The sequence below is a fragment of the Dryobates pubescens genome, chromosome 2, assembly GCF_014839835.1.
Source record: "Dryobates pubescens isolate bDryPub1 chromosome 2, bDryPub1.pri, whole genome shotgun sequence".
In the NCBI taxonomy this organism is placed as follows: domain Eukaryota; kingdom Metazoa; phylum Chordata; class Aves; order Piciformes; family Picidae; genus Dryobates; species Dryobates pubescens.
This window is the reverse complement of record NC_071613.1, coordinates 26,049,101-26,074,962: the sequence shown is the minus strand read 5'-3', so window position 1 is coordinate 26,074,962 and position 25,862 is coordinate 26,049,101. Positions and strand designations below refer to the sequence as shown.

General features: G+C 44.8%; 1 protein-coding gene across 1 annotated transcript; it reads left to right on the top strand.

The window, feature by feature from the left end:
- Positions 1 to 15: 15 nt before the first annotated feature.
- Positions 16 to 24,824, top strand: MCM3AP (minichromosome maintenance complex component 3 associated protein). Its single transcript, XM_054172473.1, has 28 exons — positions 16 to 833; positions 920 to 1,143; positions 1,823 to 1,901; positions 3,927 to 4,074; positions 4,947 to 5,131; positions 6,030 to 6,169; positions 6,701 to 6,898; positions 7,110 to 7,378; positions 8,026 to 8,188; positions 8,743 to 8,903; positions 10,070 to 10,314; positions 11,213 to 11,403; positions 12,285 to 12,385; positions 13,023 to 13,154; positions 13,695 to 13,808; positions 14,302 to 14,454; positions 15,879 to 16,076; positions 16,384 to 16,452; positions 17,058 to 17,189; positions 17,602 to 17,755; positions 18,212 to 18,470; positions 19,105 to 19,202; positions 20,552 to 20,942; positions 21,087 to 21,344; positions 22,023 to 22,152; positions 23,056 to 23,262; positions 23,919 to 24,069; positions 24,547 to 24,824. Exons 1-28 carry the CDS (start codon positions 35 to 37, stop codon positions 24,703 to 24,705), a joined length of 5,508 nt encoding a protein of 1,835 aa, XP_054028448.1. The 5' UTR covers positions 16 to 34; the 3' UTR covers positions 24,706 to 24,824.
- Positions 24,825 to 25,862: the final 1,038 nt, after the last annotated feature.

The following is a 25,862-nucleotide window of genomic DNA, read 5'->3' as shown; positions in this document are numbered from 1 at the left end:
GGCCCCCACCCGCTGAGAGGCGGTGGTGGCCGCCATGAATGCTGGGGGCCCTTTCCGTGCCCCGTCTGGTTTCGCGCCACCGCTGCGCTTTGGGCAAGCTGCCGTCTTCGGGCAGGGCAATGCTGCTGCCAGCCTGTCCTTCGCCCCCGGGCCCGCCACCGCCGCCTTCGGGCAGCCCTACGGGCTAGGCCAGGCACCGGCCTTCACGGCAGCGGGCAGCGGTGGGGCCTCGGTGGGTAACGCAGCGTTCAGCTTCAAGCCACCCACCAACCTGAGCAGCTTCCCAGTGTCAGGCGAGGCGCCGGGCAGCGGAGCCTTCGCGGCGCCCGAGTTCCGCTTCAAGGCACCCGACAGCGCCACTGCCTTCAAGCCGCTGACGGGCAGCGACGCAGATAAGGGCCCGGCCGCTTCCTCCACCTTCACGTTCTCGCCGCCCTTCGGTTTCGCTCCTGAGACGGGCCCGGAGACAGCGGCGGGGGGACCCTTCTCCTTCTCGCGTCCCGCTGCCGCTCTGGGCCGGCCGGAAGAGAAGGGTCTGCGGCCACTCTTCGAGGAGCCGGTGGAGCCGGCGTCCAAGGGCCTTAAGCGGAAGGAGGAGCGGGAGCAGTCGCCGCGGAGAGCGGCGGCCGGCGGGCGGGCAGCGGTGGCGCCGCCGGAGAAGCGAGCGGTGCTGCTGGGCCGGCCCCGCGGCGGAGCACTCTTCGGCCGGGTGGTGGAAGAGATGTTGCGTAGCCAGGGCCGCGGGCATCGTGACCGCGGGGACACCGCCGAGCCCGAGCGGGGAGTTGCTGAGGAGTCGCCGCCAGTCGAGGCTCGGGACTCTCCCCGAGAAGGTAGGCTGAAGCGGGGGTGCCCGGGGACGCTCCACCGGCCGGGTGTAACCTTGCGTTGTCAAGCGGCTGTCTCCCTCTCTTCACAGATGCTTCCTCTGCCACCCCTACACGCCGGACTCGAGGCAGCGAGAGCACGGAGAGTCTAGGGAACTTGCCCCCTGGTGAGCTGACAGCCATTCAGTGCAAGAACGTCCCTGATTATCTCAACGACAGGACAGTGCTGGAAAAACACTTTGGCCAGTTCGTAAAAGTCCGACGGATAATGACTAGGCGCAGTAAAAAAACGGCTATTCTCCACTTTTTTGATCATGTGAGTGTCGTGAATGTTCAGCACAAGACCAGGCTTAAATCGTTCAGCACAAGACCAGGCTTAAATCTGAGTGGTCGGAATGGGTCTGGCTCTGTCAAGAAATTCAGCCTTACTTTGTAACGTCGTGTGGTTTTCACCTGGGGGGAAGCTTTGTGCTATAGGCACTGTGCTACAGACAGGGATGGAAGTGTACTGAGCTGCACGTAAAACGTGGTAACTGCCTTAGCTCAGCCTGAATTTAGCTGTTCTTTTAGCATCCATCTCAAACACCAAATGTGTTTCTGTTCAGTGCATCACCCAAACATGAGTTAAATAACTGCTGCCTTTGTGTTGAGGCTTGGCAGCACTGAGGGTCAGGCAAGTTCATGGGATCTCTGCAGAGTGACCTGCTGACTGGAGATATTGCTGTTATTTATGTCAGTGCTGTGAGGTGTGCTGAGGAGCTGCTTCAGAGACTGTTCTTGTTCTGCTTTATGCAAAAGTATGTTTTCTTTCTTGAGTGCTTTAAGCTGGCTGTCATGAACAGCAGCAATTTTTGTGGACAGTTGCAGAGTCCTGCTGTTTGTGTAGATCAGAAATTTATGGAAATTGGTAAGTGTTTCAGTGGCAAAAAGGGCACTACATGGTTTCGTGTTGTGATGCTAATAGATTTTCATATTCTGCTTTTCTTTTCCTTCAGGCCTCTGCTGCTCTTGCCAGAAAAAAAGCAAAAGAGTTGCACAAAGACATAGTAACGTTTTGGCAGAAGAAGAAAACAAGTAAGTCTGTGTTTCTGGAGCTGGCTACTAGGTAATACCTAACTGGCATGGCATCTGCTCTGTTCTTGTTTCTTGATGGGCAGAGATCCATACAAAGAGCACCTCCCTACTAGGAATATTGCAGCTTCAAAAGTCTGATGTTTTTGCTAGTCAGACTGTTTTGTGCACAGACCTTCTGGGAGCATTGAAGGTTATTCTTCATAGAGACGTAAAAGTAGTTGCTCTGCATTTGACGTGACATCCCAACTAGCTCGGTCTGTGGCAAAGAGTAAATAGGAAGGGGATGGGAAAAGGAACAGGACAAAGCATGTAATTGCTTACAGAATCATTTCTCAGCCTGAGAAATCTCGTGGCTCAGGACCCCTGTGTGACAGAGCAGGTATCTTAGTCCTTGCAGAATTTTTTCTTGGGAGCTTACCCAGTTGCTTTTGTAAGTTGCTCGAACTTCCAGCATCCAGGGTACTGTCCTCCGGTGTTGAAGAAGTTTTAAGTGAGTGACTGCAATTCACAGTAGGAAATTGTACTGTTTGTTTCTTAATTTCCTGTTGTCCAAAACATTTTGCTTGATCTGAGTCAAAATGCTGTTTCAGCCATGTGAAAGAGGTGAGAGACACATGAAATGACAGTGTAGCTTTACAAAAGAATTTATGAACAGTTTATGCAGATGTACAGGAGGATTAAGGTGCTGTTAACTTTATGCTACTATCTGGAAGTGTTGACATTTTTTGGGAATGTAAGAAGACCCACTTTCCAATTTCTCACTGCCTGCTTCAGAGCATGGACTATGGAATGTGGGTTTCCAGCTTTCAGCAAGGTGTGAGAACTGAGTTGAGAAGTAACCTGGACTGAGTGTCAGTGTTGCTGAGGTGGCTGTTCTGCATATCAACAGTTACAAAGCGCTTGAACACAAAGGGAAAAATTTCCACAGAACTGAGTGTAGAAGTGGGAAACCAGTAATCTAGACCCTGCTTGGGATTATGGCAAGAGATGTGAATGTTGGCAGTTCACTTCCAGGTGAATATTTGAATTGTCAAGTGCTTTCCTATCTTTAGCTTTGAGTGATACGTGTGTACCTTTGAGATCTGAGCCTGGGGATACACTTCAGTGATCAGCAAATGAATGGTTCACCGTGGCTTTGGCCAACCACAAACTTGCCTTCCGGAAAACAGACAGCAGCAGAATTGTCTTCCTGAGAATTAACATCTCAAAGCAGCAGCTGTAGGGGTGCCTCTTCAACCTTGTCATTTCATTTTGGTGTTAAAGCTATAGAAACAGGAATGGCAGCAGCAGGACTAGAGGAAATGTTTCAGGCTGTGCCATTCCTGTTTCTACAGCTTGCAGAAAGGGTTATCAAACATTGGCATGGTCTGCCCAGGGCAGTGGTAGAGTCACTGTCCCTGGAGGTGTTCAAGTGGCGTGCGGACCTGGTGCTTAGGAACATGGTTTAGTGTTGACTCTTCAATGCTGGGTCAAGGGTTGGACTGGATGATCTTTGAGGTCTCTTCCAACTGGATGTATTCTGTGGTTCTAAAATATCTGAGAGAATTTAAGAAAATTGAAAATTTGTCCATAAGAGAAGAAATTCTCCCGTTCTGCAAGGTGTGGGTGGCATGCCAGCCTCAGTCTAAGCTTGGGGAAGCAAAATAGTGAAAGTGACGAAAGGCGTATCCCGTAGAGTGCATTATACGCCAAACCTGAGAGAACTTAAATTTGGTTGATGGTCAGACACTGCATTTACTAACAATCTGATGAATTACAGTTACTGATAAATGATATTTTATGCAAAACTATTCTTTATGGAACAGTGAAGCTGACTAGTAATTGGTAGACTTACTCAGTACAGCTTCTAGTGCAAGTTGTCCTGGAAGTTTTTCATAGATGTACAAACCACGACTCTCAGATTTGTTTTCTAATAGTGTTTTGTTATAAACAAGCTACTCATCTTCACCCCCCTCACTCCTAAGAAAGAATTGTTGGTTAAACTGTTTGGCAAGTACCTGGCTTCATGTTGGTATGTCATTTCAGGTCCAGCAAAAAGGGACTTTCCATCAGAGAAGAAGAAAGCAGGTGAAGAAGAGGGAAGGCAAAGCGCTGAAGAGCAAAACTATCAGCATTCCCCTCTTCGAAAACCTTTAGTAAGGTCCTCTGCCAGCAGTGTCATGTCTGGTAAAAGGTACGTCTGCTCCTCTGGGAACCCCATCAAGCAGGGTGCATGGGGAAAAAGGACGATCAGCATGTGCCAAATAGGCATTTTCTTGTCAAGGAGTGTGATTCCTCCATCCTTCTGGTTTGTCTGAATTGCAGGCTCATAGATCTCATACTTCAACAGAAAGATACTTCTTAGTACTTATTAGAGTCATTTTGGTCTGCGTGTTTCTTTTGGATAGTTTGTGACGACCTGACTAACGTCTGCCATAGTGAGGCATAAGGGAATTGAATGAAACCATGCACAGCCAAACTAGGACTAAGTAGCAAAGACACAGTTCTGTGGTCGCGACTAAATGAGTTTCTGAAGTGAGCAGTACTAATTGTGACACATTACTGATGTGCCTAGTTTGACATCTGTGGTCATAAAATCAGTAATATGTTGTGAAGGAATGAACGTTCCTTGGTCTCAAAAGTATATTTGTATCTGGGTCCTAGAAAACATTTTAATAGTCTCTATTGTAGACAGCATCTATTTCACACCAAACAGTAGGCTAGGTTTAAAATGCAGGCTGCTCTGCCATAGTGATGCAGCAATGCTGCAGCAGCCACCTGGTTCTTCACTCTCACTCAGTGATGCCATTTTTATTGTACAAAAGGTTGAGGCATTCATTGCAGTCGAGATTGCAATCAAGAATGCTTGGCACTGATTTAACCAGGGTAACCCCCAGAGCTAACATTAGCTTGTCACAGCCTTGGTACATCAATGCAAGCTTTGTTTATTTGACACACTGCTTGTGAACAAAATAATCATCTTAACAGCTCTCCTACAGAACAGTGAACTGATAAAGGCTGGGCACATGTTAGTGTATTACTGATGATAAATCTTTAATTTTTCAGTTCTCCATCAAAGAAGTCTGGTCTTCGGAAGGCGCTGCAGTTTGAAACAGATCTGTTTGATTCTGGTGCTGAAGGCCAGAGCTTAGAGGCCTTGTCATCTCTTGGCAACCTGGTAGGATTAGTAGCTGAGACATCTGAAGAAAGATACCGTCTTTTGGACCAAAGGGACAAAATCATGCGGCAAGGTAATGACACAGGCTGATGTGTAACATCTGCTTGTTTGCTGGGAAGAAATGTTTGGTGTCTGTTGCAAAGCTGTTGTGGTATTAAGGAAATGGCTTAAAATTAAGGGTTTGACACAAAGCAGTCTGTAAAATACTCTTTATGTTGCACATATATATTAATTTGTTATAGAACATACACAAACCTGATTTATTTACTACATATATGTATTTTTTGCGGAGAGGGAATAGCAGACTGTTTGTGTCCTGTGAAAGAGGTCATGTATTGCTGCAGGCTTTTGAAGAAAGCTGCCTGAAGCGTAATCATACTTCTCTAAATCTGAACTGCTACTCAGCTAGGAATTGTTTCAAGACCTGTCTCTGTTTTACAGTGCTGGGTTGTAAACCCTTCCATCCTGCTCCTGCTGTTTCAAAACTTGTCTCTACTTGTAATTTAAGATCTTACTTTTAATATCAACAAATAGATTTCTCATCTGTTTGACATGCAATTGTGAAATCGCCAGAGCTTAGTTAGGACACAGAACATTGGGTATCTTCTAGAGGCTTCAGTCTTTTTAGCAGAATGCTCAGTACTTGAGACAATAGGAGGAACTTCATCAGCATAGTGCAACCCTGGGACAGGCCTGAGAGTGGGGGAACCCCATCCTTGTGTATTTCTGAGCATAGCAAGGCGGGATGCAGCCTTGCTGTGAATAGAGAGGTGGGATGAGGAATCTCTGGAGACCCCTTTCCACCAGCTTTTTTTGTGAACTGTTAATCCACTGACCAATGTATAGACATCAGTTGACACATCTGGTGTGCCTAAGGCTGTATTGACTAATCAGTGCAGTGGCTTGTCATGAAAACAAAAGCAAGATACCAAGTGTTTGTTCAATTTCTTACTCCTTTTTTTTTCTTTTAGCTCGAATAAAAAGAACTGATCTTGACAAAGCAAAAACTGTTGTTGGCACTTGCCCTGACATGTGTCCTGAAAAGGAACGGTACATGAGGGAGACAAGGAATCAGCTCAGTGTCTTCGAATTGCTTCTAGGATCTGACAAGGTACAAGCCCTCTGGATGCAGGGGTTGTTTCCAGAAGATCTTTTTGCTTGCTGCTTATGATAAAGCTGTCAGTGTTGTTTAGCTGATTAAGGGGTTAATTCTGGTGGAAAAAAGTCATTAATGTCTTGCAATTCCTTGTAAATCAAGAAGGCTTTGGAATTGCTTTTGCACTCTAAATTGTTTATTTAGCTACAGACAGGCTGTATTGGTTTGGGCTGAGCTGGAGTTAATTCTTCTCAAACACCACACAGGCTTTTGGAACTATAGTTCTAAAACTATAAGGCATCAGTGTAAATTGTCTTGAAGCCCAGGAGTTTGAGATAACTCAACACTTAGAATCTTGTAATGAAATAAAGTAAGATACATTTGCTATTGTAGCAAAATGGATCTGGGCTGTTAGTGTGAGCAGTGGAGAAGCTCCTGTAATAGTCTTCCCCTTTTTAACAAGGGATGGATGGGATGAAATACTGTGTACTTCTGGGAAGTTGAGCATACTTCCTGGACTTAGGTTCTTTTCTCCACATCTTGCAGGTAGATCATGCAGCAGCAATCAAGGAATATAGCAGGTCTTCAGCAGATCAGGAGGAACCTTTACCACATGAACTGAGACCCTCTGAGGTGTTAAGCATGACCATGGACTATTTAGTGACAAACATCATGGATCAAGGTGAAGGAAACTACCGGGAATGGTATGACTTTGTCTGGAACAGAACTCGTGGCATAAGAAAGGTAAGGACTGGCAGATGGAGATGTTTGGTGGTAAAAAGAAAAAGATCATGTAATATTGTCAGAAGTGAAGCAAAAAGTTATTCAAACATTTTGAAATGCAAAGTGACCTAAAACAGAGTTGAAATGAGTTTTCTAAAGGTATGACAGATGATTATGCTCTTCAACTGCAGTTTAAAAATCCATGCTTTGCTTTCTTTATCATTCTGGTTAGGATATTACCCAGCAGCATCTCTGTAACCCACTGATGGTGTCTCTGATAGAGAAGTGCACTCGCTTTCATATCCATTGTGCCCACCACTTGTGTGAAGAGCCCATGTCCTCCTTTGATGCCAAAATCAACAACGAAAACATGACTAAATGCCTGCAGAGCTTGAAGGAGATGTATCAGGACCTGGCTAACAAAGGGGTTTACTGCAAGAGTGAAGCAGAGTTCAGAGGTTATAATGTCTTGCTGAATCTCAACAAGGGTGATATTCTCAGGTGGGAACACTTCATTTTTATTTTTATTTTTTTTCTTTCTCTCTGTGCCTCTAGGAAGAACTGTAAATAGGATTAAGTCCACACAAATTGTAATGGAAGTGAAGAACTTAGCTGCAAAATTTAGTTGCCAGTGTACTCTAGTAATGCTTTAGTTGAATTTTGCAGTAGGTCTTATTAAAAAATTGTATTTTTAAGGAAAGAAGCTGCTTTTTTTTTTCTTTAATCCTTTAGTAATCCACTGGAGCTTCTGCAGGTAGTCAAAAAACCCAACCAAATGAAAGTTAAATCTTCACGTCTCAATCAAGGAATTAGTTGGTTTGTTTTTTTTTCTTCTCTTGTCTGCAGTAGGACCAAGCATTTGGGGCTTTTCTGGTCAATCTCTTTACTACCCTTTCTCCTTGGATCCTGGAGCAATGTACCTAAATAAATAATAACAAGTTGAGTACACAAGCATTAGGAGAAGATTTTGGATCAGTAAATAATGCTGCGAGTTCAGTTCACAGCTCTGTTTTGTCCAGGAGCTGCATGTCTGGTGTAAAGCTCTTAATTTTAATTCAGTTTTGTTACAGATTGCTATTCACTTTTTCGGTAATAGATGGTTACTACTGAAGCAAAAGGTTTTACCTCTCTGTCTTTTGTCTCCACAGAGAAGTACAGCAGTTTCATCCAGAGGTTAGAAACTCTCCTGAAGTTAGATTTGCAGTTCAAGCTTTTGCTGCATTGAACAGCAACAACTTTGTGAGGTTTTTCAAGTTGGTGCAGGCAGCTTCCTATTTGAATGCCTGTCTCTTACATTGCTATTTCAACCAGGTAAGAAAAAAGGCAGATGGACCTTTGTTTTTTTTTTTCTTCATTTAAAAAATAACTTAATAAATAAAACACTCTGGAACTTTTGGGAGGAAATCTTAGCAGAAAACTTGGTAGTTATTTCTTCAGAAGCATTATAAAATTTGTGACGAATCTTCTGCTGTGACATAGAAGAAAAATTATGTTCTTCTCGGGTCTTTTTTACAATGCATGTAATTTCCCCTGAAAATAATTGGCAAGCAGAGAAGCAGGCCTGAGACGTTTGCAAAGGAAATGCTAACCTACAGTTCTAGAAGCCCTTGCAAGTTTTTTGTCTTCTGGACAAGAATCACAAAAAGTTATGCTCAAAATGAGTGGCATCGAAGAGAAGCAGAACCTAAAAAGCAAGGGCATTGAATTTAAAGAAGAGTTAAATCTGAAGAGGTGTTTGTGTGGATGTTTGATGACGAGTATTAATTTCTTTCAAAGACAGTTTTCATGTTCATAGTACGCTTTATAGTGTATTTTGGGGTCTTCAACGTAGTAGTTACGTGGCTTGTTCTTTCTTCTTCCCCCAGATTCGTAAAGATGCTCTCAAATCTCTGAATATTGCTTACACTGTGAGCACCCAGAGGTGTACAGTGTTTCCCTTGGATCACCTGGTCCGCATGCTGCTGTTCAAAGACAGTGAGGAAGCAAGTGATTTTATAAGTTACTATGGCCTGAGTGTATCTGATGGGTAAGTGAGAAGGAAAAGGTGTCCGTGCCATACCTGCCTGCTGGTGCCAGACTGGTGTTAGGTGAAGCATACATGTGGGTGGGCTGATTCTGCAGTTTGCAACTAGAAAAAGAACAGGCTAAAGGTAGGGGTTGGGTTCTGTAAGCAAAGTGCTAGCATAGTGATGGGTGCCAATTTTAATAATTCTATTCTTATTACTGTAGTTATGAGAATTTCATCAGTTTTGCATCTTTCTCTCAAGAAATGGGTTTTGTATCCCTGTTACTACTGTGACTTCCCACAACAGCATTTTTGCACTGGTACATTTTTTTTCACTTGGTTTGATAAGATGGCAAAGGATTTTGAGAATCAAAATTCCTTCAGCCTTCTGGAAGGTGGTGAAAAACGAGGTGCATGCTTCCCTCAAAAGAGAGTCTGCATGTTGAGCTTACTCTGCATCGGGCTCTGGGGACTTCCTCCTTACAGAGAGGTGTGGATAACTTGGTAGGGAAGAAAATACAGGTTTAGGTTCTTGCTTTGCAGTTGGATTGTAGTAAGTTGGAACTTCGCAGGTAGTGAGGATACAGTCCTGCTTCACAGGAAACTAGTGTTACGGCGTTTCATGTAAGGCCAGATGAAGCCAAGCATGCAAACCAATTTTCAGAGGATGTTGGAGGCCAACGGTTTGTGGATCAGTGTCTGCTGTGGAAGTATGTACAATCTCAAGAGACTGGAGAAGGCAGAAACTTGAGCGTGGCAGTTCTGTTTGCTCTCAATATTGTTTTGAAATAATAAATTAGCCAGGCTGCAGATGCCAAGATTGGAAGACGATTGCAGCTTGTAAAATGATGTCTGCAGACCACTCTGGCATCTGCCATGTGGGATGTAGGCTAGGTAGAATGTGCGTGGATCTACACACAGAGGACAAAGGTTAAAATTATGAGGTGGCAGAATAGTTCATGAAGGTTCCCAGAAATGTTGCTTGTGCTCTGTTGTGGGAGCACAGCTGTGAGGACAATGCTTTCCCTTACCTGCTCAGATTTCAGCCAGAGATAAAAAGCCCAGACTACTGGGAGCAACCCCAAGTGCGCAGGGCCTGTCTTGCTTTGCCCTGCTAAGCTGTCCCACCTGAACCTGCAGGTTACTGGAGCTTTGAGGATGTTCTCCTGGTTTTTGTTTTTCCCCAGTGTTTATGTGGAGCTGAATCGCTCAGCTTTTCTGGAGCCAGATGTATTGCCCAAGCCACACAAATCTCTGTATGTCAGCCAGAAGCTAACAGTCTCGGTTGGGGAAGTTGTAAATGGGGGGCCCTTGCCCTCTGTGCCGCACCACGTGCCTGTGTCCAGCTTCAATGGACAGAACAAGTACACCGGTGGAAGCACCTCTGTGGAGCATACTAGTAGTAGCCAAAAATCCAGCATGGAAGCAACAGGTAAGAGCAACTGTGCATTTTAGATATTGCTGAGGAGTATACTGCTGGGTCAGCTCTGTGACTAGTTTTGTTTTACAAAGCAAAAACTGTTCTTGGGTCACAAGGGTTGAAGTTACATGGAAATTTGGATGTCATGAAAACATGTCATAAATCAAATATGTATCTTTAAGAAGCAACCTGATTAATAAAATAGATGTTCTGATAGAGGAAAAGCACTAGTAGAAATGAGTGTAATTTTGCCAGTGTCTGTGAAGTACCTAGTGGTTTGGCTGCTTCAGACAGCCACCTTGCCTTTGCAGATTCTTGTATTGCAACTCATTGTTCCTGCTGTGTATGTAATCACATTCTTTTTTGTTGTGGGTTAGAGGACTGAGTGTCCTACCATAGAGATAAAAAGTCCTCTAGGGGCTAGACAGTCCAGGGGGAGGCACAGGATATCATAATCTTGTTACTCTATCCCATAATTCCTGCATCTCCCATATAAGCAGCCTGCACAGCCACTTCTTCCTTTTTCCCTTGCCTCCCTTTTCTGAGCAGTGGCTGTCTCTGGTTTGTGGGGGTGTGTGGTTTTGTTGGCCTTGCAGTGTGGCTGGGGCCTAGTGTGCCCAGCTTGTGGCAGGGGGCATTGAGGCCTAGTAGGCTTGTTTCAGTGGCGGGGGCACAGTTTGGCCTACTGAGGCTGAGCGTGTGGGGGGAAGGTTTTGGCCTGCTTGAGGTCTGGTGTGGGGTTTAGCCGTGGGGGGTAAGCCAGGGCTGATTCTGAGTATGTATATAACATTCATGTTAGTACAGATTTATGTCTTTAATTTTCAGGCAGTGAGCTTCTGTTAGAAGAGTTTTGCTTTTATTTGTGACTAACCTGCTTCTCTTAATTGTTCTGTTTCCCCTCTCTCTCAAGAAGGAAGTGCAGAAAGTAAAGGTGTGGATTTAGATGCTGCAGCAGTAAGAGTCCAGCCCCCAGCTCATCTTCTGCCCTCACTGTTACCTCGCCAGCTTGTGCCAGCGCTGCCTCCTGTGCAGGCAGTCTCCCAACCTGCCAGACAGCCTGAGCCTCTCTCTTCAGAGCCTCATCCTCAGTACACAGACACGGTAAGGAAATTTGAACCCATTGTGAAGTATTTGGCAAAGATCTTTAAGATACAATGAAAGCTGTAATGGAGTTCCTGGGTGGTTTTAGTTTTCCAGAATCTGGAAAGTCAGAAAGTGATAGCAGAAAGTGATTATCTTTGAAGGTAAACTTCACTTTAGTCAATAGTACCGAGGGAGGTATTTCTTAGTGGCCTGTATTTCAAATAAGGCATGGCCCAGTTTCTTCTTGTGGATATATGACTTTTAATGTTTTTAAGGTATGTGCTGATGCTGAACCCATCTGGGAGTGTCTCATTGCTTTGTAAAGTACAGCTGCCATGTTCTACCTAAATGTGGCTGTATTTCAGTGAAGATTAGACCAGGTCATTTGCCATTAAATCAGCTAGGATGAGAAAAACACTCATGTAAGAAAATAGGAAAATTCACTTTTCTTAGCTATTATTTCCTAACTTGACATGCCCATATTTTACACAGAAAGCAGCTTTTGGTTCTGGACTGTTATTATCCTTTTAGATTGACTAAGATTTCAGACTGTTTGATAAGTTAACTTAGTCTGTAAGTAGAAATACAGATGATGCTGCAGCCAGTTCAACCAGGCTGCAAAGTCTCGCTCCCAAGTCACATGTGTGCCCTGGCCATCCTGAGCAGGACCATTGTTGCAGGACTGCTAAACTTCTGTGAAAAGTAGAAGAGTTAGACATGTAGCTTCCACTTCACTTTGCACTCCTCCTTGGTGCCATGGAAACACAAACCACTGGATCTTCACCCCATTTCTATGTCCACTCTGGTCCCCCTGTGTTCAGCTTCATTGAGCATTGAGCTTTCTTCTTTGCTTCCAACAATCACACTCTGCTTCAGCTTCTTCCTCTGCTGTGTTGTAGGACATTGCTGAAGTGGTGGACGGCCTTGTGCGTGATGTCCTTGAAGGAGAGTGCAGACAAGTCGGCAGAGCAGGAGTGGCTTATGTGACTGCTGCCATCTGGTAAGCAGTGTTTAATTGCTGTTACTCCTGGAGTCTGTCGTATCAGTGCCATGTGTGAACGTTGTAAAACTAAGCAAGGCGAGGTCTGTAGTGGAGATAGTCATACAGCTGAAGGAAAAGCAGACCTTTTCTCAGGTGTCTGCCACTTCTCTGTTACTCCCCAGCTAGCTTAATGGAGAGCAAACCTCTGCAAACCTTGCCTTGCATGACACACACCACTACAGTGTGTGATGTGGAAGGGAAGGTACCTAAAGGGGTACAAGAAGAGTAAGTTCAGATCTGGCTGATTCCCGGCTTCAAATAGCACTTCCTCTACAAGGCGGTTGACAGAGTCTTGGCACTCTGACCAAAACAGTGTTAATGCACCTGTGTTTTGGTTATTGCTGAACAACACAGGGTCAAGGTCTTGTTTCCCACTGGGAACTGCTGTGGGTAGCCTAGGGGTGGATGCTGAGAAGAATTGACCCAGACTGACCAGAGTCCAAATACACGATGTCATTGTAAGCATTTAAATAGTTACAGAAAGAAGGTTTTTCTGGCTTCCGCTGTGGCAAGGATATGCTTGAGAAAAGCACAGATAGGAGGCTTTGAATGAAAACTTTCTGGCTTTAACAAGAGAATTGCTGATTCTGTGCAGCACCTCGGAGGCCACTGTGGAAGAACTCGTGACTGAAGTGACTGGGGAGATACTCAGGGAAGTGGCTGGAAGCATGCTTAATGCAGAACGGGAGCGTGTCAGAGAGGAGAAGCGCAGGGTGGAGGAAGAGAGGTGAGTCACTGCTTTTGCTGATGGGCAGCGTCGGCTGTATACACCCTCGGGGAACCAAACCAGAGTTTAGTCCTTGCCACATGTGTGCAGGCTTTTCTGCCATGCCTACAGCATGCAGCTTGAACTGCTCTGGGGTCATGCAGGTAGGCTGTCCCTTCCACATTCTCGGGTGATCTGCTAGTTAGTATTTTGATGTCCTTACTGAGCCACTGTGAAAATTGTGGGTGGGAATTTTGGGAACTTTTATTCTCTCAGAGCTTCCTGAGAGGGAAATGCATCCCAGCCCTGCTGTGGGTGGGCTACTTATCTATAGTTTATTGAAATAAGAGTGAAATAACCCCTGTTATCTGTATTTTTGAAGGAAACCTGACTCTTTGCGAAGCTGCTTATCTTTAGGGAATGAAACCAGCTAGTGGAAGCTCAGTTTAGGCAAATAAACTGACACTCTGTAGTACTTCTGTGTAACTAAGGAGGTGGTGTCCCAGTGTGTATCTTGTGTAAATCTTGCCACTTTTGTAAATCTTTTCTCTGTCCTTCCAGGCAAAAGCAGGAGAGAGAACGCTTAATAAAGCAGCTGAGCCAATTGGTGGGTATGGAATTAATGGAAGAAGTAATCAAGGAGAGTATTCAAGAAGCTTCAGCCAATGAGTTGAAGTAAGTACACAGAGTGTATGCTGTACTTTGCTGTATGAGGCTTTCCCTTAGGGTAAGAATTTGTCAGGGAGTGGTAGACTTCCTGCTTGGCCTTTTCCAAGGTTCTTCAGTATGTTACTTTAAAGAGAGAGTAAGTTTGCCTGATTGTACAACAGGCTGACAGTTTGCAGCTGCACTGTCAGGCAGTAGTGGTCCTCCAGGGTGCAGGGTATAGAGGCTTTGTCTTGGACAGGCCTGCCCTGTTGCTTTCTGGCTCCCTTACAGTTCAGCTGTGGACTCTCCTGTAGACCTTTCTTTGGAAGCCAAGCTCAGTGTAAAGCCTGAATGACTTTTGACTGATTACAGGTCTTATTTAGAAGAGCCACAGAAGTGTGGAAAATCCCTCTCCTTTGCTAAGTGTGATGGTCTGCCCTGTGTGCGCTTCAGCTAATGGTAGGAATTTGCTGCAGTCTCCATCTCACTAGAGATCTTGGTTTGTTTAATTTTGAACCAGATGTGCCTTAGAAAGGGACCGGCAGGCTCGTATTGCACGATGCTCAGAAGAAGTCTGTGGTCGTGTCATGGAACTTTTTCTGGAAGATGAGATTTTCCAGATTGCTAAGGAAACCCTTCAGGAGCTCCAGTGTTTCTGCAAGTACTTGCAGCGGTGAGTTGCCATCTTGTGACACAATTGCTTTTCTTGGGAGCATTGACATGCAGAATTCTTTTTACTGGCCTGCTTCAGGAACAGTGTGGCCAGCAGGAGCAGGGAGGTCATTCTGTTCCTGTACACTGCACTGGTTAGGCCGCACCTCGAGTACTGTGTCCAGTTCTGGGCCCCTTAGTTTAGGAAAGATGCTGACTTGCTGGAACGAGTCCAGAGAAGAGCAACAAAGTTGGTGAGGGGTTTGGAACACAAGCCCTACGAGGAGAGGCTGAGGGAGCTGGGGTTGCTTAGCCTGGAGAAGAGGAGACTCAGGGGTGACCTTATTGCTCTCTACAACTACCTGAAGGGAGGTTGTAGACAGGCAGATGTTGGTCTCTTCTCCCAGGCAGCCAGTACCAGGACAAGAGGACACAGTCTCAGGCTGTGCCAGGGGAGGTTTAGGTTGGATGTTAGGAAGAAGTTCTATACAGAGAGAGTGATTGCCCATTGGAATGGGCTGCCCAGGGAGGTGGTGGAGTCGCCGTCATTGGAGGTTTTCAGGAGGAGACTTAATGGGGTGCGTAGTGCCATGGGTTAGTTGTTTAGGTGGTGTTGGATTGGTTGATGGGTTGGACACAATGATCTTGAAGGTCTCTTCCAACCTGGTTTATTCTATGTATGTATTCTATGTATTTCATCTCCACTGCATGGGTAGCCTTACACTCTTATTACCAGCCTCTAATAAGTTACTCAGCTGTATGTGGGTAGAGAAGCATACCTCATCAGAGTCAGGTAGTGAGCTTGGTAGATTTCACCTTCATTCTGCCTAGAAAATTGTTATTTCTCCTTGTCTTTTTTCTGCTGGACACTTGTTTTTCTGGATGTGAGATGTTGAGTGGCTCCAAGCTGGAGAATCTTTTCTCCCTACACTGTGCTGCCCCACTTTATAGCTGCATTTCAATATCTAAAGGGGACCTGGGGAAGGGCTATTTAGAAGGGCTTGTAGTGATAGGTGCACAATGGTATGAAACTAGAGCAGGGTGGATTTAGGTTGGATATCAGGAGGAAGTTCCTTGCAATACAGGTAGTGAAATATTGGAACAGGTTACAGAGGTGGTGGAGGCCCCATCCCTGGAGATATTCAAGGTCAAGCTTGATGAGGCCATGAGCAGCCTGATCTTGTTGACGTTCCTGCTTTCTGCAGGTGGGTTAGGCAAGAGACCTTTGAGGGTCCCTTCCACCCTAATGCATTCAGTGATTCTGTGAAATACAGCCTGAGCCTGCTGCACCACCCATACACACATCACCTCCTGCTCGCCCTTGGGCAGACACTGACTCGTGGTGTCTTTGAGAGCCCTATGTCATCTGGAGAGCAAAGATGAGAAAAACTCTTTAGAGACTAAAAATGTTACTAATGTGACCTATGTTTCTGTTCCCTTCTAAAGGTGGAGGGAGGCAGTGGCAGCGCGAACGAAGTTGAAACGTCAGATGAGGGCGTTCCCAGCTGCTCCCTGTTGTGCAGATCCCAAAAATCAACTGGAAGCACTGTCCCCCAGTGCTGAGTGGCCTATAACCATGGAGAACTTGTGCAAGAGAATTGTGAATCTGGGACATGGAGGAAGGCTGGGGATTTCTTGCACAAGGTAAGGATGTTTCCAGTGACAGCAGCTGACAGTCTGATTTTTGGAAGGTAATTCTGTGGCCCTCTCTGAATCATCATTGTAAACGTTAATCGTTTTGCAAAACTTTGTTCTCAAATACCCCAAAACGACCTTTTCTGCACAAATGCCATGACAGAGACTGCAAACCTAAAGAAACTTTTCTTCTATTAATGACAACTCTCTAATAAGGTATCTGCAGTGCTACTTGGCTCTCAGTGAGTGTTTTTTACATTTGGTTATGTTACCTGATGTATACCAAAAATTACACTCAAGGGTCTCTTGTTTCCAGATTGAATCGGCTGAGAAACAAGACTGTGCATGAAATAAAAGTTCAGCACTACTTCCAGCAGTTGTTAAGGTATGTTAACATTTGGTCCTTTGTTTTCTTTCTAAGCAAATTATAGCAGAAATGCTAGACATCTCAAAAACATTGGTGAGGAAGGGGAAATCATGGTTGAATGTCCACTTGCAGCTTGCTTCTGGAAGTATTTTCCAGATCAGCAAAATGGGAAGATAAAATCATGAAAGTGTTAGACCATCTGATCCTATTGCTGTGATCTGGTTGATATTAAAGGGTTTTTTTTGTGTGTTTGGGTTGGGATGGCGTACTGAGGGAGAGAAGTAAATGAGCTGTTACCAGCTTGGCTTGTAGCATCAAGTGCAGCAGGAGGTTTGCTTTCTCGTGGCTCACCATGCACTTCAGTGACCAGTGTGTTTGTGGAAAGCAGTGTGGAAGTGAAGCAATGCACATATGGTACCACAATCCCCAAAGTAAGACTCATGTAACAGATCTAGCAGCTGCAATTCTTAAAAGCATCTGGTCTGTGGTGCCTCTGATTTTGGATGGTTTGAATTGGACAGTAGCTATTGGCTGTATTATAACTTGATCAAAGCAAGAAAAACATTGCCCAGGTGGGAATAAACACCAGAGCAGGTCTTTTTAACAACTTCTGTCTCTTTAAGTGATTTATCATGGACCCCTCTGGATCTTGTCTCATTGATCACTGAACATATTCCAGTTCAACAAGAGCAGGTGTTTTGGAAGGTGCTATTGGTTTTGCCAGATGAGGAATATGCAGAGAGTGATCCCAGCAGGTAAGTAAAAGAGTTGATTGAGTCCCTTTCTCAGACATGCAGTCAAATGGGAGGAGAGCAGTAGTATACAGTCCTTGGTGGTTTTGGGGGGTTTTCTTTGGACCACACCATGTCAAGTTGCTAGTTTATCTTTTTTTCTCCACAGCACTCTAAAGAATATAGCTGTGAATTACTGTAGTGGTCTGTATCTTCTTCTGACATTGTTCATGGAGTTAATTTTGTTCATGCCAAAACCAGAAAACTTGCCATATGTGTAACAGTATGAATAATTTCAGGACATTTAACTATTTGAATGTATGGAGTTTGGGGTTATGATAGATTGTGATGTCTTTGAGGTGTTGGTGCTAAAACCATAAAAATGTCATTTTGTTTTGGAAAACAAGAGCCCCAAAAGCCCACTTTTTTGTTCTAGGGTACTGATAGATTGGTTGAAAGCCAAATTTATGGGAGACAAAAGCTGGAAGAAAAGTGCTTCACAAAAAGAAGGCAGAATTCAAACACTGACGTTACATCATTCTGCTGGCATGCAAGGGAGCAGAAGTGTTCAAGTCAGTGTGTGTGTAAAGGTAGGTTAAAACAATTTCATGATACTAAACAGACCATAAAAGCAGGGTGTGCTCTTTTCCAGTGCATGTTGTGTGGAGACATTTCACACCATGTCCTGCCAGATGGAGGGAGGTGATACTGGGAGAGATGGGATTATTGAAAAGGTGTGAAAAAATAAGGATTCCCCCCTGTTTGCAGTCAGCTGAGTAAATACCTGCCTAAATACAATGGAACAGTTAGAACCTCAGTCATCTCCAATTCCTGGTGCCAGATCAGGTGCTGAAGAGTACTTTTGTGCTTAGACTCATCCAGTAGATGCAGCTAACATTTGTCTATCTTGCAATTCATCCTCTTAGGATTTGTGGAGCTGGTAACAAATGTCAGTGCCGACTGCTAATGATAGTAAACTGCATGTGTCAGTATGAAAACAGCTTTGTTTACCTACATTACTGTTGTCATCTTTGTAACTTGTATAGGTGGCACATGGTGCATTGTCTGACTCTGAGCTTGATACAGCTGAGACCCAAAGAGACTTGCTTGGAACCAGCGGTCTCATTCTTCTCCTGCCCCCTCGAGTTAGGAGTGAAGATGTGGCAGAAGATGATGTTTATTGGCTTTCAGCTTTGCTGCAGCTGAAACTGTTGCTTCAAGTGAAACCTTTTCAACCAGTAGTTCCCCTGGTGGTTCTAGTCCCTTGTCAGGAAGATGGGGCCACAGAGAAAGAAGTGGAAGAAGGTATGTAATTAGTTCTGTATCTTGGAAAGAAACATCTGAATGTTTAGGGCTGCCCAAAGTAGAACTGTTTGGGGGCTAGTGCAGTCTCAAACACAGCTTCCAGTAAATGGAGAGACTGGCACACAATACTTTTCAAAACTCTGCTAGAAATCCAGAGACCTCAAGAGAAATAAGCAATATGGAAAGAAGTGAACTGTCTTTTGGTTCCAGTTTTTCTTTGCATATAGCATTTGATCCTGAGAGTCTATGAGGAAGGATGGAGGAAAACAGTGATACAGTGAATGTATGCAGAGCAGTACCAGAACAAGAGGACACAGTCTCAGGCTGCACCAGGGGAGGTTCAGGCTGGATGTTAGAAAAAAGTTCTATACAGAAAGAGTGATTGCCCACTGGAACGGGCTGCCTGGGGAGGTGGTGGAGTCGCCATCACTGGAGGTTTTTAGGAGGAGACTTGATGGGGTGCTTGGTGCCGTGGGTTAGTTGTTTGGGCGGTGTTGGATTGGTTGATGGGTTGGACGCGATGATCTTGAAGGTCTCTTCCAACCTGGTTTATTCTATGTATTCTATTTGACCAGAGCAAGAGATACCCATTTGTTCTTTCTCTGTGTATATGGTGGGTTTTCCTGTTTTTAAGGTTTGATGCTGCAGGACTTGATTTCAGCCCAGCTTATTTCAGACTACATCATTGTTGAGCTCCCAGGTTCTACCAATGACTTAGAAGGCACCAGAAGGGTAAGAATGGCAACTCATGTGAAGAGATTCTTGACTGATTTACCATTAACCTCTCAATTACTAATACCTCATAAGGAATTGTTACCTTCTCAACATCTTAAATTGCAGCCAAGTCTTGTGTAATGGGATATTTTTGCTGCTGAAGTTCCTGTTACACGACTTCTGTTCAAAAAGCTCTCTTGCCATTTTTTTTCACACACTTGAGTGGGGCTTTGCTTGTTAACAGTAATTCCAGCATCAGCCAGAATTATTCACAAATGAGATTTCTCCTGTTCTTCCCTTATTTGTGACTTCTGTCTTAACTCACTAGAGATCACTGGCATTTGCTGCATAAAAGAGAGTTCCAGCTGTGCAATACTGAAAACTGCACTGAGACCAAAATATGTGGGTTACCCAAATCCATGCTTGTCTGTCCTGCCTGCATTGATTGACTAGCAGGGGGGGTACAGTTACTGCCTAACAGATGAGTGCTAGTGGTGTAGCCTTCGTGGGTTTTGTACCCTTAAGCTCCCAGTCCTAAAATGCAAAGGATCCTTTGTAGCCCTTCCGGCTGTTGTGAGATCACTCAGTATTGTTCCATCTTGGTGGATGGGACTTGGGAATGCCTATATCCTCACATATGTGAAGAAGGATTATACAGATCTCCCCCTGGGGGCCTCCAAACACCAGCTTCTCCACTTGGCCTTCAGTTTTCTGTGTGCTTGACAATAGTAGCCTGGAGATTAATCAAACTCCATAGTGGGAAACTATAAGTCTAAAGTAGTTTTTGAGAGTCCCAGCAGGGTGATTTGGAGAGATGGAAGAGGATAATGGCCAAGAGCAACTAAGTAGACTCAAACCAAAAGTAGCTCCAGCTGTGTATTCCCTTCTCAAGGTATCTGAAGAAGGTGCTTAAGAAGGATGGTGAAAACAAGTAAAGCCCAGAGTGATGCTCCCTTAAAACTCCTCACATCTTGCATCTCTGCAGTTCAAGGACTGCCAGGGTCAGACATAACTTCTCTGGGTATAGTCACCCCGGGCTAGTTCTGTGAATCTGTCTAGCTTGACTCGGATAAGTCTTTGGCATCCCCAGTGTCCTGCAACAGGGTGTTCCACTGTGTGATGGCATCTGGTGTGAGCAGCCTCTTCACATCTGTTTCTGAGCCTACTGTATGTGAACTTAGTTTATGCCCACCTAGTTGGAGAATCACTCCATGTTGCAAATACGAGGATGATGATAGCTGATTCACCTGTGTTTTGCTGCATTGTAGCTTGAGCACTCTTATGTCAAACATAAGGTTGCAGGATTGAATCCTTTGTGACCTGATCACTGCAGAGCAGGTTCCAACCATCCATGTTTTGTGTCCTAGATCTCTGCTGCTGTGGGCTGGCTGATTTCCCAGTGCCCTGACTCCCTTGAGCTTTGCAGTCAGACCCTCCAGGAGTATGTTGAGGATGGGATTGACAGTGAATTTTGCAAGCGCTTCTACCATGACTGGAAGGAGAGGCGTCTAGCTGGGCTGCCATCTCAGGAGCCTGGAGTCATCATTGAGCTCTACAACAGCGTGCTGCAGTTTCTTTCAGATGTCGCATCCTCAGAGCACCTTTGTGATTTGTCTTGGCCTGTTACTGAGTTTTCAGAGCCTGGGGGTAACAAACAGCTGCCTCACCTGCAGTGGAACATGCCTGATCACCTGGCCTGGCTGAAGAAGGCTGTGCTGTCCTTCCAGATCCCGTACCTGGATCTACCTCCATTAGGTGGTATGTACTTCATGTTGCAGTATCTTCTTGATGTCACACCATTCTCTGAAATGTCTGTGCCATACTGAACTGCCAGCCTGTCAGGTGGGCAGTTTGGCTCTATCACAAGTCTTTGCAATTTACATTGTTGTTATTTTTCCATAGCTCCTTGGCTTCCTGTTTGCCACATGATTTTTCAGTATGCAACTCAGATTGCTAGTTCATCCCACACTCAACCACTCATCCAGTCTCAAGTGGAGAATCTGCTGAGCAAGACTTACCAGAGGTGGAAAAACAGGACATCTGGGGACTCTGGTGACAGCGGACCTTCTGTGGATGAGATCCCTTGGGACGATATCTTGGCAGTCTGCATTGATCATAAACTGAGAGACTGGAAACCACCCAAACTGTCTGTTGCTCCAGGTGTTGTATGTTCTCCTACAACATGGATGAGACTTCTTGCATAACCATACTTAATAATTTAACAGTGGTGCCTTTACATGTGGCACCAAGTGATAGATAGTAGAGAGGGAGTGAGCTGTGGTCTTGCTGCACTTACTATGCATCTCTCTTTGGAGTCTGTTTAGTGTTAACTTGAGGTTGTGATGAACATTTTTTTCTCGGTGTGATCAGAGTCTTTCAGCCCTCCTCTTCCAGTAGGAGTGGGTTTACATTCAGCTAAAGGTCAAGAGTTGGTCCCTCAGAAGTCATGTAAGCTCAGGTTAGATGAGATGGCAGGCTGTCACTGTTAGTGAGCACTTCCATGGATTAATGAAGTTTGTCTTGGATTGTGTTTACTTTCAAGTGTGTTTGGTTGGGTTTTTTTAGTGCCTTGTTTGGCTTTTAATAAAATGACTTCTTAACCCTCTAAACACTGACCTTGGATGCACTAGATTTTAAAAATCAAAGTGGTGTTTTAGTCTTTCCCAGTAACCTGGTGTTCTGTTGAGCAGTAGATCAGCTCGAAGACTCCTTTTTACACCCTAGAGGTACTTGAGTGTGAACATGTGATTTGTCTTCAGATTGGCTTTTCAATATTGAGCTTTTCTTCTGAAGTAATAAAAAAATCTGTTGTATGTTAAATGTTGGGTTTGTTCACAGAAGCAGTAAGTGAAGATGGTCAGATTCGTGTGTACTACTTCAAGGAGCATTTGAAGAACTTCATTCTCCCTTTTTCCTGGGAACAAGCCAGACTGCGCACGCAGGAGGAGATCCGGCACGGCCACGAGAGGTGAGGTGGCTGCTGGCACTGCCAGAGTTGCCTGGTGAACTCCAGAATATTGCTAGTGGCCTCTGCGGTCAGCGTACAGTGCCGTCGTAATGCTGGAAAGCAGCGTCTAGTGTCCTCCCAGCCCACGCTTATGTATATCTCTTTGGAAGTAATGGGCAAGGGTGTGCTGATAACAGGTAGTAGGTTGCATTCCTGCAGGACTGCTCAGCTCTTAAAGTTGATTGCTTGAAGGGTGCTTGAAAAGGAGACACTTTTGCCACAGAAAATACTGCTGGGGCCTTGGAGGTAGACTTGTACTCTGGGTATACAAAGCACAGAAGAGAACCCACATGAGGCTGAGGAAGAGCACGGGGATAAACTCTGAACTTGCCCTTTATTTAATAGTGCTGCCTCCCTTATATTCACCCTCAGGTGGGTACCTGACAGATTAATTGCATGGTAGATAATTTTCAGATTTGCTCTTTGGTAATTACATGATAATTTTGCAGTGTTTTGAGCTCAAAGAAGAGGCTCTGTCTCCAGCTTGTGGGAAAACATCAGGGAAGTTCCACTGATAGAAGAAAATGCTAGCAGTTGAGTGGGCACAGTGCCTTAGAGCTGTGTGATGTTCAAGTATTGGAGATCTTAAGAGTCTAACTCACTTCCTTAGCCCTGTTCAGAGTGAAGCCTGTCTCTCTTCCCTCTTGGAAACTTAGTTGCTTCTCTGATGTCAGATTATTTACTTTGAAAACCCATGTACAGGCTATGGTATGTTGGACCCTGGTACAAGGGAATTATGTTTCCAGTTCCTCATTTCTGACTTGCTGCTGTTTTCAAACTTCAAGCCACCAGGGAGGAGTCAACATGTTCATAACCGTTTGTGCTTTGGGTTGTGGTTTTTTTTTTTTGCTTTCCCCATCTCAGGTCAAGGGTAAAACCTCCCAGCTCTTTGAAGAAACTGCCTAGAGTCTCCATGATGTCAGGTGAACATGTTTCTGACATGAGCATGCCATTGGGACAAGAAAAGAGCATTCCCAGTGCAGATGAATTCACAGAGACAGCCTCAGCCCAGGAGCTTCTCCCAGAGCGTCTGTTGGCACAGTTAAAACTGGAGAAAATAGAAAGCAGGAGGTAGGCTCCCAGAGCAACATCCTCTCCTTGCAGCACTGGCTCAGGGTCATAAACAATTTCTAACCCATATGTAGTGGGAAGTTGGAGCCAAGCAGTGGTAGGAAACATCTTAGACTCTCTCTCTGATTTCATCAAACACATCAGTGTAGTGTGGTGCAGATGCCTGCTAGCTCCTACTTGCATCACAGGACTAATCAAGGATGGTAGAAATACTTGGAGCTTTGAGGAACAGTTGGGAACTGTCTATAGACAATCAAGCCACCAAAAGTAAAGCAGTACTGTGTGTGCAATAGTCTTCTGTCCTGAGTATCACAAATGTCTATCAAGTCCACTTTAGGATGTCAGTTTGGTGCTTGTAGCAATCCAGATCATGAAGTTGAAGAGCTAAAGCTTTTGCAGTTGGCCCAAGTGTTTCTTGTCTCTTCTGCTTTCCCCATCAGCTGGGTGTCTTAGGTCTGTGTGGCTCTTTTCTGCATCACAGCCTTCTGGGATGGATTCTCATCATAGCGATAGAGTTCTGCCAGACTGTTGGGAATGACTGAACGTCAGGTCCTTTTTACAGTCACTTGTGAACCCAAAATTCTCTGCTAACTCACTGGTTACAAGAAAAAAGCCAGGGTGCAGTCTGACTGGTGCTCTTGATCTTTCTTGTCCAGGTTTGAAGAACAGTTGCACCGATGTCTAGCTGATGACATTGAGCCCCTTGGTGATTTTGTAGGTCTTCCTCTCTACCTCCCTCAGGCTCTGATCTCCACTCCAAATGTCAGCTGTCCATTGATGAAGAATCCTGTGTCATCTGCTCAGGGGGTAAGAAATTGTGGGTACAGAGAATTAACTGTGGCTCTGAAGAGTACAGTTGCCAAACCTCCTGTAGTTGCAGATTCAGCAACATGAATGACCTTGGTGTAGTGTTAGACAGACTTGAGAAATAAAGATTGGAAAAACTATGCCTTGGAAATCACTTTCCCAGGGAGGGGAATGCTTTCTGCATCTATGGGATAAGAATTCTTCATAGGTATTAATACTTCCTGCAGTCATAACAGCATCCTTTTGTGGTGCTGCATTTCAACTTGGGGAACTGCTGTTGTGGGCCAGCTTCCCCGGTGAAAGGAAGTCTAGGGACAGAAATAGAAGGATGTGCTGATTTTGCCTTATCTCCACAGGAGTGGGGGGGTGCTGACCTCTGTGGTTTGTAAAAGTGGGGGAACAGCCATTGAGCTGGTAAGATCTGTGATGGTACTGGGTAATACTGCTTTCTCAGTTTCATCTCTTCCTTCTGCCCAGGCTGAGAGTCAAGAGGGATGCAAGCTTTTGGTGGAAGAGCTAAGCCCTTCCCTGTCAGACAAACTGAAACACTTGCAACAGCTACTCAAAGCAAACCAGGAGGGTGAAGTTGCCTCTGAGCTCCACCTATCTGCTCTGGTGGACATGGTGGATATTTGAGCAGAGCTACACGTGCAGACTAAGGTTTGACCAATCCAGATATGAGTGATTGGACTCCTGAGCTCGTGGGGCACATTCCAGAAAAAGCAGCTATTCTGACAGGAGAAGAACACAGTAGATACGGGCCTTTCTCATGTGGCATGTCATTGGCTTACTGCTGCTTAGGTTGGGCTGGTCTGGGGCTCTCTTCTGCTTCCCCAGGCATGCAGAGGGGTCAGATGCTTTTCTGATACTTAATAGTGATTTTTCTTTCTACCAGCTCATTGTGGGTAAACTTCAGCAGGGGAGAACTACAAGGTAGCAGGGGCCCCTGGAAATGGCAGAGCAATTGCTTTTCATAAACACAGTCCCTGAGAGGGTATCCCAGCACTACACTTGCTTACCTCATGCAGAAGCTACCTGGCAGCAGTGCTGTGGTTTGAAGTTGATGGTTTGCTGCCCAGGAATGTCAATATTGTTTTTCTCAAGCTGGTGCAACACTTGGCTCTGTTTTGTATTTAATGGTGCTGACTGCAAATCCAAAAGAAGTTTGTGCTGCTGGCACAGTTTTATTGTATAGAATGCTCATGGCATTTAAACCAGATGAGTTGCTTATTGTACAGGTTAAATGTGCTGGAAACCAGGACACTTCCTTCAGTCTTCAGTGAACAGCTATGGACAAATAGCTTTCCTTTTCTTTGGAAAAGCAAAGTACCTGCATTCTCTGTATTTAGAAAGCTGTGGCTTTGGAAGTGGAAAACCTGTGAACTGAGTTTAATATTTGTCCTCGGTAATTACTGAGAAGATACACTTCATTACAGAGGTAGTTACACAAGTAATTATTTTTGTAATTACAGTATCTGCTCTTTGAGATAAAACTTCTGTCTGGAGAAATAATGTAGCTTTGCCAGTAAACACTGGTTCTCTTGCCTGCCAGAGACCAATCCTAGTCCTAATTTCATTTGAAATTCTCAGTCCAAACCCCTTGCCTACCTTCCACAAAAGGAATTTTAGGGTAGTTCTGAGTTTCTAGGTGGGTTTTTTGTTTGTTTTTAATAGCATTTTTGTTGTTTCTCTTAAACTACTGTTACTATTCTAGCTTTATTTCAACTTGGTATGAAATGAAACTGAAAATAAATGCTGTGGAGCTATTCTTACTCCCTGTATTTCGGGGGGGC